This window comes from Gymnogyps californianus, chromosome 15 (genome assembly GCF_018139145.2).
Source record: "Gymnogyps californianus isolate 813 chromosome 15, ASM1813914v2, whole genome shotgun sequence".
NCBI classification, from domain to species: domain Eukaryota; kingdom Metazoa; phylum Chordata; class Aves; order Accipitriformes; family Cathartidae; genus Gymnogyps; species Gymnogyps californianus.
The window spans coordinates 3,205,689-3,215,283 of NC_059485.1; the positions used below are offsets into that span (position 1 = coordinate 3,205,689).

Sequence of the window (9,595 nt, forward strand, 5' to 3'; positions counted from 1 at the left end):
TGTGCCTGCACGCAGACTGCACGTCCCTTTGTCCCCACGGACGGTGTCCGTCCCCGCACCGGGCTGCCGACGCACGAGATCCCGGTGCTGCGTGGGCTGTGCTGGAGGTAGAGGCCAGGCTGGCGGTGATCCCCATCCAGGGACTGCCCGGCTCCGGCACCCTGAAACATCAGCCACGGCTCTCCCTGCTCTCCCAACCCAGGAGACCTCCACCACCCCCAGCCCAGGCATCGCCTCTCGCTGCGGGCTGCTCCCCGGGGAGGGAGCACAGAGCATTGAACCAGGGCCATAAAAACTTTTCCAGAGCCACAGCTCGGCAGGGTGGCAGCAAAGGAGGAGAAGAGCACGTGTGCCCCAAACCTTCGCTCCTCTCCAGACCCTGTAAGCGAAGCCCTGGCTCCAAGGAGGGCTGCAGGCAGCCAGGATGCGGCCGGGCTCGGTAATTCCACAGAGGGGTGCTGGGGCTCAGGGCACCGGGAAAGGCTGGTCTGGGGGGATTCAGTCCTGCGGGTGCTGTTCATAGCTGCAAATTGTGGCTTTTTTTTTTTATATTATTTTTTATTTAGAGCTAGTAAAATGTGTTTGGGTGACACCCTCGAGTGTGGCCGCTCCTTTTCCACCACCGCCATGGTGGTCCCGTGGCCACGTTTGTGCGCCTGCTGCTTCGCTGTGGTTTTGCTTCCCCTGCAGCCCCCATTTGCCCACCCCAGTACCTCTCCCCAGTCCCCTTCCCAGCACCTTTCCCCGCCCCCCCGGGGGCTGGCAGGCTGCTAGGCAAAATAGGCATAGCAGAAAATATTGATGCACATCAGGACAACGGCATTGATGCCACAGACACGGGCCCAGAAGGGGGGCTCCGTGGCATTCTTGAGGGCTGCGGCTGGGGGTCCTTCAGCCTTTGATGGCTGCTGGCTGCCCGGGGCAGCTGAGCAGGAACCTGGCACAGAAAGACAGTGAGTGTGGGGGACAGAGGGCCCTGGGGACCAGCCACCTCCCGGTGGGTGGCACGGCCCTGGGAAACTGAGGCACGGGGCATCCATGCCGTCCTGCTGCCCGTTACAGGCGGGGAGCGGGGGGCACTGAAGATGCCTCCCCTGCCAGACACCCCCGAGGACACACTCACCGTCGGGGAGTCCCTGGGATGTGCCGTCCACGGAGCGCTGGGGGGGCTCCCGTGAGAGGGTCCACCAGGTGAGATCCTTTAGCTAGAAACCGGGGCGAGATTTGGTGAGAAAACACCCCCAGGCCAGACCCCCCCAAGGGCCCCCCAACCCACGCCGAGCTCAGGGTGCACCCGGGTGACACCGACATCTCCGGCCAAGGAGGTCGGGTGGGTGGGCGCAGCTGTGGGGGCCAGGGTGAGGGGTCCCGGGTGCCCTGCTCACCCGGACCGGAGGTGGCGGGGGGGTCAGCAGGCTGCCCCCCACCACGACGGTGCCCGTGGCAGCACACAGCAGCACGGCGAAGTGCAGGTAGTGGATGTCAGCGAGCAGCCAGGGCCGCCGGTCGGGGACCCCGCAGCGGGGCGCAGGGTGCACCAGCTCCAGCCCCATCCTGGCCAGTCCCAGCGCCAGCCCCACCATCAGGCCCCAGAAAGCTCCCTGCAAAACAAAGATCCACGGGGGGGGGTGGCCGGAGGGGGGACAGTCACCCCACGGCAGGGACAAACCCCCTGGGGAGCTGCTCCCTCCAGCCAGCCCTGGGAGAGGGTCGAGCAGCCCATGCATGTTGGGCCAGCACCCCGCATTCCGGCTGGCCGAGCCCTGGCCCAAACCTGCGCCCCCTCCACAGGGGATGTCCCCTGCCAGCCCCATTGGCTGTGCCACACTTGGTAGCCATGCATGGTGGCACCTGCCTCCTCCTCCTCCTCTTCTTCGCACCAGCCACCCACCAGCTCCCTGGGGAAACACCAGCCAGGCTTGGTTCCTCTCCCGAGCCCCTCCAGCATCACATACCCCCTTCCTCCCCTCAAGCCCCCCGAGCCCCGCTGGGTCCCTGGGAGCAGGACAGGCAAGGAGGTGTTGGCACCACCCCGTGTCCCCTCAGGGCCACCCCGAGCGTGTACCTGCTCGTTAGCTCGGGGCCAGAAGACGGCCAGGACGAAGACGGCAGTGACAGGAGGAGCCAGGTAGCTGGTGACAGCCTGGATGTAGACGTAGAGCTGGCCGCCACTGGAGCTCTGCAGGATGGGGATCCAGACCACGCTGAGGGCCACCAGCACCACCGTGACCACCCTGCGAGCGGCAGCGATGCAGTGCAGGGTGATGTTCCTGTCCCACCCACACCTCCTTGCACCCATAGCATCACCGTGGCGGCGGGGCGTCCCCAGGGTCAGGGGTTGTGTCCCAGCACCGACGCAGAAGAGCTGGCCAGGGGATGCAGGTGGGTCAGCAGGAGGATGCTCGCCGCCGGGTGACATCCCCAGGGCCGCAGACGATGCTAATTATGGCAGTGCCGGCTCCATCCTGGGCAGGCGAGCACTCCCCAGGCCCCTGCCCAGCCCCAGGGGCTGCTAAGTTGGACCTCCCCATGGGGAAACGCCAGGCAATGGGTACTTCTGCTATGAAAAGCCCCCAGCCGCGGAGGCTGGGTGCTCTGGCCAGATTTGGGTGATGCTCTCAGCACCCCCGCATCCGGCCAAAGCACCCAGCTGAGAGCCGGGGACGTGGGCTGAGCTGCCCCGTGCTCAGCTCCCCCCTAGCCAGGCTGTGACGGAGGGGTGCGTTTGTCCCCCAGCACCACCCCGTCCCCATCCTCGCCCAAAGCCCAGCCGCACCCTGCGGCATCACCCTCCTCCGAAGCAAGAGGCGTTCACCAGACCCCAGCTTTTTGGGCCCAATCTGAGCAGGCAGGCTGGGCAGGACACATCTCGAAAGCCGCCTTATTTACAGCTCAGGGCAGCTTGTTGACAGCTTCGCAGAATTACCTACATCTCCATCTGCTCATCTCAAAAAGCAGAAGTAGGAAAAAATAAAAGAGAAAAAAAAAGCAATGAAAGCATCTCTAGACCGAGCCCCCGCTGCCTGCCTGGTGCTTTGGAAAGAGGAAGCAGCCTGAGCATGAAATGCACGCCCTGACCCAAGGGGTAGGAGAAAAACCCTGGGTTCGGTACGTCTTTAAGCCACAGAGGATGCTAAAAGGTCATGGGAAAAATGCCGGAGTGTCTGAGCATGGCAGCGAGCTGGGGGTGCCGGGTGTCCGTGCCCCCCGCCCCCGCATGCAGCCCGAGGTGGGGATCTGGGCAGGGATGGAGGGCAGAGCCTGGCACAGCTTGCCGCGGGGGTCCGGGGGGGATTCAGGAAGGATGGGGTGTTCTCGCCACCGTGCCATCGCTTCGGCACAGAGCATGCATCAAACACCAGCGGGGATTTCCAGGCAGGCGGCACAGCCGTGGCAGGAGCTCAAACGCCCAGGTTCAGGAACCAGGAGCTCTCTCCAGTCCCATGAGCAAATCCTTTGCTTTCCCGTGCTGAGCCGGACAGGGCATCCCCATCCTCGCAGGTCCGGGGGGGGGTGGGGGGGGGGGGTTGGGACACCCCAGCCAGCTACTCAGAAATAACCCCAAGCCGCCTGTCCCCATGCTGGCAGGTAGGAAAACCTCAAACCTGCAACTTAAACAGCTTTTTTTTTCCCCTCTCCAAAACGTTTATCATTTGCTATATCGCCGTGGGGCCATATGGCGGCAGCGATTTGCAGCGCCCTGCTTGCAACAAATCGCCCGATGCGCTAACGAATCGCCTGGGATCGACTGCAGCAATGACTCCCGCCCCGGGCGGGCAAAGCCCTTCGCAAACACTCATTAAGCGTCCTCAGGAAAGCTCTCCGGTGTTATTACACCCCTTGTCACCAGCACCGAAGCCAGTGTCAGGGAGGGGCGAGGCAGGCCCCGAGACAAGCACCCCGGTTCCCCCAGGGGAGCCATGCGGGACCGCGGTTCCCCGGGATCGCTGCCCATTCCCTTCCAACCCTCGGGAGACGGAGGATGCCAAGAAATGGCTGCTCCTGGAGCTGCCAGACCAGCCAACCCTCCCCGCAGCCCCTGCGCAGCCCAGCCAAAGCCCTGACCCAGATTCCCTCCTTGTTATTGTCTGCCCCGCGCCGAGGACACTCCCCATGCACCCCGGCACCCCGGCACCACGCCGGAGCATTCCCCAGCGCTGACTCTGCCGCCCCAAGCGCGGCACCACGGGCGGGTTCCCGGGCTCTCTGCCGGCACCTGCTCATCCCCCGGGAGCCGCCGGGGCATGTGTGGGCAGCGCTGGCCTTTGCCGCCCGGCGAAGGTCCCCCGTGCATTTTGCTTGTGACCTCGGTGGGGAGCAGCCGCTGGCTCCCCCGGGAGAACGGGTTGGAGGTGGCGAGGGCAGAGCCCTGCTCCTCCAAACACCCCGAACGCCCCGTCTGCCTTTCCAGCACTTTCATACATAAAATAATCCAAGGGCTTGTTTTCCTTTCATAAGCCAGGCTGAGCGCAGGCACTTTGCAGGCTCCCAGGCACCAAAGGCAGATCACAGAGGGCCAGACCGGCCCCGCCAGTCTCCCCAAAACCCACGGTCTCCTCAAAACCCCCAGTCCCTACCTGCCCACCAAGAGCAGCTCTCGCTCGCCAGCCCCTGGCCTCAACTTCCTCCAGATGTCCATGGTGAAGAGGGTGCTGCTGCTGTTGAATATGGAGGTCAGGGATGACATGAGCGCGGCCATCATCACCGCAATCATCAGACCCCGCAGCCCTGGGGAAGAGAAGGACCGTCAGGGAGTGGCCAAACTGGGGGCGATGGGAATGGGATGGGATGGGATGGGACAGCCCCAATACTTCCCCTAGGGGTAATGCCTCCCCCTCCGCAGGCACACGCTGGGATCTCCCCTGGGGCAAGGACGGGGTTTGGGGACACCCAGCTGCACCCCAGGATGCTGGGACCCTGCACTGCCCTGGGGTCACCCACATCCCCTGACTTCGCTTCCAGAGTCACCCTTGGAGGGGCTGCACGGGCCATCCCACGCATGAACCCACCCAGCCCGTCCACGGGGTCCCCACCGACATCCGAGCCGCGACGGGCTGCATGGGCAGCCCCAGGGTGCAGCAAAGCCCGGTGGAGACAGAGGCACCCCCTCCCACCCACCTACCGCTGGGCATCAGCTCGACCACCAGCTTGGGGTAGGCGATGTTGGAGCAGCCCACGGCAGCCCCGCACACACGGGCACACTCCTCGGGGTCCACGCAGGCCACGGTGTCTGGGGGACAGAGGCAGGTGACATGCAGGTACCCCTCACGGGGTGGGGGCCAGCCCAGCATCCCCTCCTTCCCCTGGCACCCCCTTCCACTGGGGCAGATATTGACCCTTCGCTATGGCCACGATGCCCAGACCTTGGCAGGGGACCAGGGGGAGAAGCAGGGAGCACATCCCGCATGGAGATCCACCTCTGCCTCCCCCCAGCCTCGGTCCCCCCCATCAGCCTCAAAACAGGCAGGATCCGGCCCAGCAACATCACCCTCATCTCCCGCTGCCTTGCACCTAGCCCAGCTCTGGTCGGATCTACCCCCACCGAGCCCTCCCCACATTAAAGCCAGCGACAGCCGCCCCAAGGGGACCTCCAGAGCCGGGATGGGCTCTGCCGGGACCCGGAGCTACGGCCGGGGCGGCAGAGCCCCACGGGCAGCCGCTGCCCGTCCCCATGCACGGGGCCAGGCGGGTTCATGCACCGTTGCGGCAATTACCTCCGCATGGGCAGCACCCAGCAGCTCCCTGGGACGCGCGTGGCAGCTCGCCAGGACCGTCAACGCCCAATTACTTCTATGTCTCAACGAGCGCTGAACCCTTTTTTTTTTTTTTTTATTGTTACGCTCGTAAAATATTGAAATGGATGGAAATTAATGCCAGGCATAAAAATGGATGGGCTGCCTGGCTCTCCGGTCTGCATCCTCCCACCGAGGAGCGTGGGGAGTAGCACGGGTGATCCTCGCACGTGACTGGGAGCATCAGCCCGGTCCTCCTGCGTGGTGACGCCCGCCGAAGAGGGGTACAGCCCTCGGACCCCCAGTAGCAGCGGCTGGGGAAGGCAAACACCAGCCGGTAACACCTCGGGGCTTTCAGTAGAGGACCGTGGGCTGCAATGGCGATGCAATGGGAGTGCAAAAGAGGGTGCAGGCAGCAAACCACAGGCAATGCTCAGCACATCCCAAGGACGCTAAAAAAGCCCAGCCTGGGCCGCCTTTCCCCGGGGTTAGAGTCAGCGCCGGGGCTCCAGTGACTCTGTCCTCCAGCAGCTGTGAGTAAAGCTGCCATCACTGCTCTGTGCCTCAGTTTCCCCCTCTCTAAAACACCACGTTGTGCGCGGCTCCATGCAAATGGCTGACAGCTGGTGGGTGGAAGATGCTCCAGAGGGCAAAGCAGCGTCTGGGTGTTATAGCCTAGCCAAAACGCCCGCCCCAGGGCTCAGCCTTGCCACCGAACCCCTCGGTGGGACCCGGGAGCATGCAGGAAGCAGGAGCCAAGCCCGGCGGGAGAGCTGGAGCCCCCAAGCTGGGAGCAGAGCCCAGCGTCGTACCCCGCCGCCTCGCTTTGTCATTAGGCCCTCTGCTAGAGATGGGAAATTAATTAGGACCTTGTAATTAATGCTTCCATCTGCAGCCGGGAGGAGCCGGCCCTGGTACTGGCTGCGGGAGCAGAGCCATGTCTGCGCCGGGTGCTGCCTGTCCGGCTGGGTCAGCCCCGGGGTGGCAAAGCAGGGGACACCTGCGACAGCAGGGACCGACCTCCTCGGTCACGGCGACCTGTCCCTGCAAACAGGCAGGGGATTACAAAGTTGCTGCCAGCTCTTGCCCTGTGCCAGGGGTTGCACGCAATTTGGGTGCTGAATTTGCCGCGTGGGGCGAAGACGCCTGGGTCCCCCATCCCCAGTTACCTGGGGATGGGGGACCCAGGCGTCTTCGCCCCACGCGGGGGTCAGGCGATGCTCCAGGCGTGGGGCTCTGCGGTCCCAATCCTCCCGCCGCCAGCGCGGCTGTAGGAGCCAGCTCATGGCACGACGGATGGGATGCCGCGTTTATGCCGCTGCGTAATAAATCATAAGCGCACACACCCCGCTAAAGAGACCGTAAATCTCTTTGCACAATAAAAACAGAGCCGGGGCAGCTGGCGGCGGCTGAGGTGGGTACAACCGCAGCACGCTCCAGCCACGCCATGCACACCCACGCTCGATGCACCGGCCCCTATCCGGGGCATCTCCCAACGTACCAAGGTTGGGCCACCCAAGGGGGGACAACAACTGGGGATGAGGTCCCGGAGCTCCCCCGTGGGTGCTGGCTGGGTGCTCGGCTCTGTCACATTTGCCATCCCAGGTGCAACTCCATCAGCGAAGGGGCCACCACCGCTTGCTCAGCAGGGCTGGGATTTCACCTAAAATACCCAGTTTTGCCTCCAGCACCCTCGGTCTCCACTGCACCCTTTGCTGCCCAGGCCACAGCGCGGAGGTGACGTCCCACCACTGGGAAATCCCCGCGGGGTCAGCACAGCCTTTCCATAAAGTCATCAGCTCCATCTGAAACACCTCCTGAGCCGATATTCGGTGGGAGCCGAATGCTTTGTTCCTCCCCATGTTCTGATCCCAACACACGGCCGTCGCATCCCCGCATCCCTGTGTCCCCCGGCCCCGTTGCCACCTCCTGCACACGACAGACCAGGGCTGGGCACAACCCGGCACACGATTTCACACCAGGGGACGGGCAGGGGGGTTGACTTTGCCAGCCTTTACTGTGCATTCGCATAAACCCTTTTACTCCAACTCAAGGGGAGAAAAGCCACCGGTTCCCCTCAGCAGCCCATTACTGTAAGTTAAAGTTGAGTGGGAGTCAGCTCAGCCTGCCACAGCCCAGCTTTGAGAAAGCCCCGCTGGAGTTTCTCCCCTTTCTGCACATTTCTGACTCGTCTTTCCTTCCAAATCCTCCCTGGGCTCGGTGCTTCGCCACGCCGTGAGCCCCAGCCGGGGACAGGGCAGCCGGGACGCTGCGTGGCCACCGTGTCTGCAGAGAGGAGCACTTTGATGGCCGAGCACCTGGGCAGACGGGTGGCTTTGCCTCGGGAGCCTGACTCAAGCGGGGCTCTCATTTACACGGCTGCGAATCCAGATGAGCTGCACCAACGCGAGGGAGTGAGACGCAGCCCCTGGCACTTTCCTTTTTTGCATCGGTGCAAGAATCTGACCCCGATTCTTGTAATTCATCTTTATCTGAGTTTCCAAGCAAAAAGCTCCACGTTTCTGGCTTGTGAGCACCAACTGATGAATGCAGGGTGGGTTTTTTTGTCCATCTCCTGGTTATTAATGCAATCTGCCATAGCGAGGTCTAGTGACGTGACCATGTCCGTGCTGCAAACCTCATGCCAAAGCAGAGGAGGGTTTAGAAGAGAATAGAGTAGAATAGAATAGAAAAGAATAGAAAGACTAGAATATTTCAGTTGGAAGGGCCCTACAACGATCATCTAGTCCAACTGCCTGACCACTTCAGGGCTGACCAAAAGTTAAAGCATGTTATTAAGGGCATTGTCCAAATGCCTCTTAAACACTGACAGGCTTGGGGCATCAGCCACCTCTCTAGGAAGCCTGTTCCAGTGTTTGACCACCCTCTCGGTAAAGAAATGCTTCCTAATGTCCAGTCTAAACCCTCTCTGGCGCAGCTTTGAACCATTATGGCAGCTCCGACTGGGTGCTGCCCCCCAGGACCCACCTGGGCTCCGAGCTCCCGCACTAGCACGGGGTCCTTGCGCTCGGCACAGGAGGGATTAACCACGAGGCAGAGCTGCTTTCCTGGAAAATATTGACTTACCAGCTGCCACAGCAGGAGAGGGGGAGATTTAAGGGGAGAGCAGCTTTTTTTTTTTAAGACAAACACCCAAACCCCTCCCCAGCCGCCCACCGACCTCCCACACCCGCACGGTCCCGGGCGACTCTCCGGCCGGGACAGAGGTGTGAGGACGGCATCAGCCGAAAGAGTTAATGTGCGGGCAGGGCTGGGAATGTGTGAAGGCAGCATGTGACTGCAGGTGGGGCAGGGCGGAGTGATGAATCACTCTTTTGCTTTTCCTCTTTTCACTTCTTGCTGTTACCTGTCCGGCCCCGGCACTGCGCGCTGGCAGGAGCCCGAAATAATCGACCTGCCAGCCAGGGCAATGCACAAGAGGCTGACGGAGACGTTCGCTGCTGCGAAACCCACCGGCTGACCCAGTTCTCCAGGAGCGATAATCACGGACAGCATTTGGGCCGAGAAATCCTGCTTTTCTCTGCCCTTTATTAAGCCGGTTTTTTGTTCGTTTGTTTTCTACTTTTTATTTTATCCAGTATTATCGTTGTCTTGAAAAAGCGGAGGATGAGAACAGCGTGGACCCGGAGGTAGAGGACCTTCCCGGCAGTGCACGTACACCCGGGGCCGTCTCTGCCCCGTCACACAGCCCCGGCCGTGGGAAGCTCCAGGTTTTCCTTGCCTGGAGCCCTCTTGCCGCGCAGAGCCGGGAGCAAGCAAGAAACCCAATCCTCCTCCCCGGCAGAGAAGAGCTCCAGCGTGGCAGGAGCCGGAGGAGAAAGGAGCGGCGCGCTTCCCCAGCT

At 62.4% G+C, this 9,595-nt stretch overlaps 1 protein-coding gene across 4 annotated transcripts in view; it reads right to left on the reverse strand.

Moving 5' to 3' along the window:
* Positions 1–770: 770 nt before the first annotated feature.
* The window catches only part of SLC5A10 (solute carrier family 5 member 10), a 40,603-nt gene continuing 31,778 nt past the window's right edge, over positions 771–9,595 (reverse strand). For 3 of the 4 annotated variants that reach the window (XM_050906357.1, XM_050906355.1, XM_050906354.1), the window contains 6 exons: positions 5,123–5,230; positions 4,578–4,728; positions 2,066–2,234; positions 1,386–1,601; positions 1,116–1,205; positions 771–854 (listed from right to left, as the gene is read on the reverse strand). In XM_050906357.1, coding sequence (XP_050762314.1) covers positions 771–854; positions 1,116–1,205; positions 1,386–1,601; positions 2,066–2,234; positions 4,578–4,728; positions 5,123–5,230 — 818 coding nt within the window. The remainder of the gene's footprint in view (positions 855–1,115; positions 1,206–1,385; positions 1,602–2,065; positions 2,235–4,577; positions 4,729–5,122; positions 5,231–9,595) is intronic. The other variant, XM_050906356.1, reaches the window with a different exon arrangement.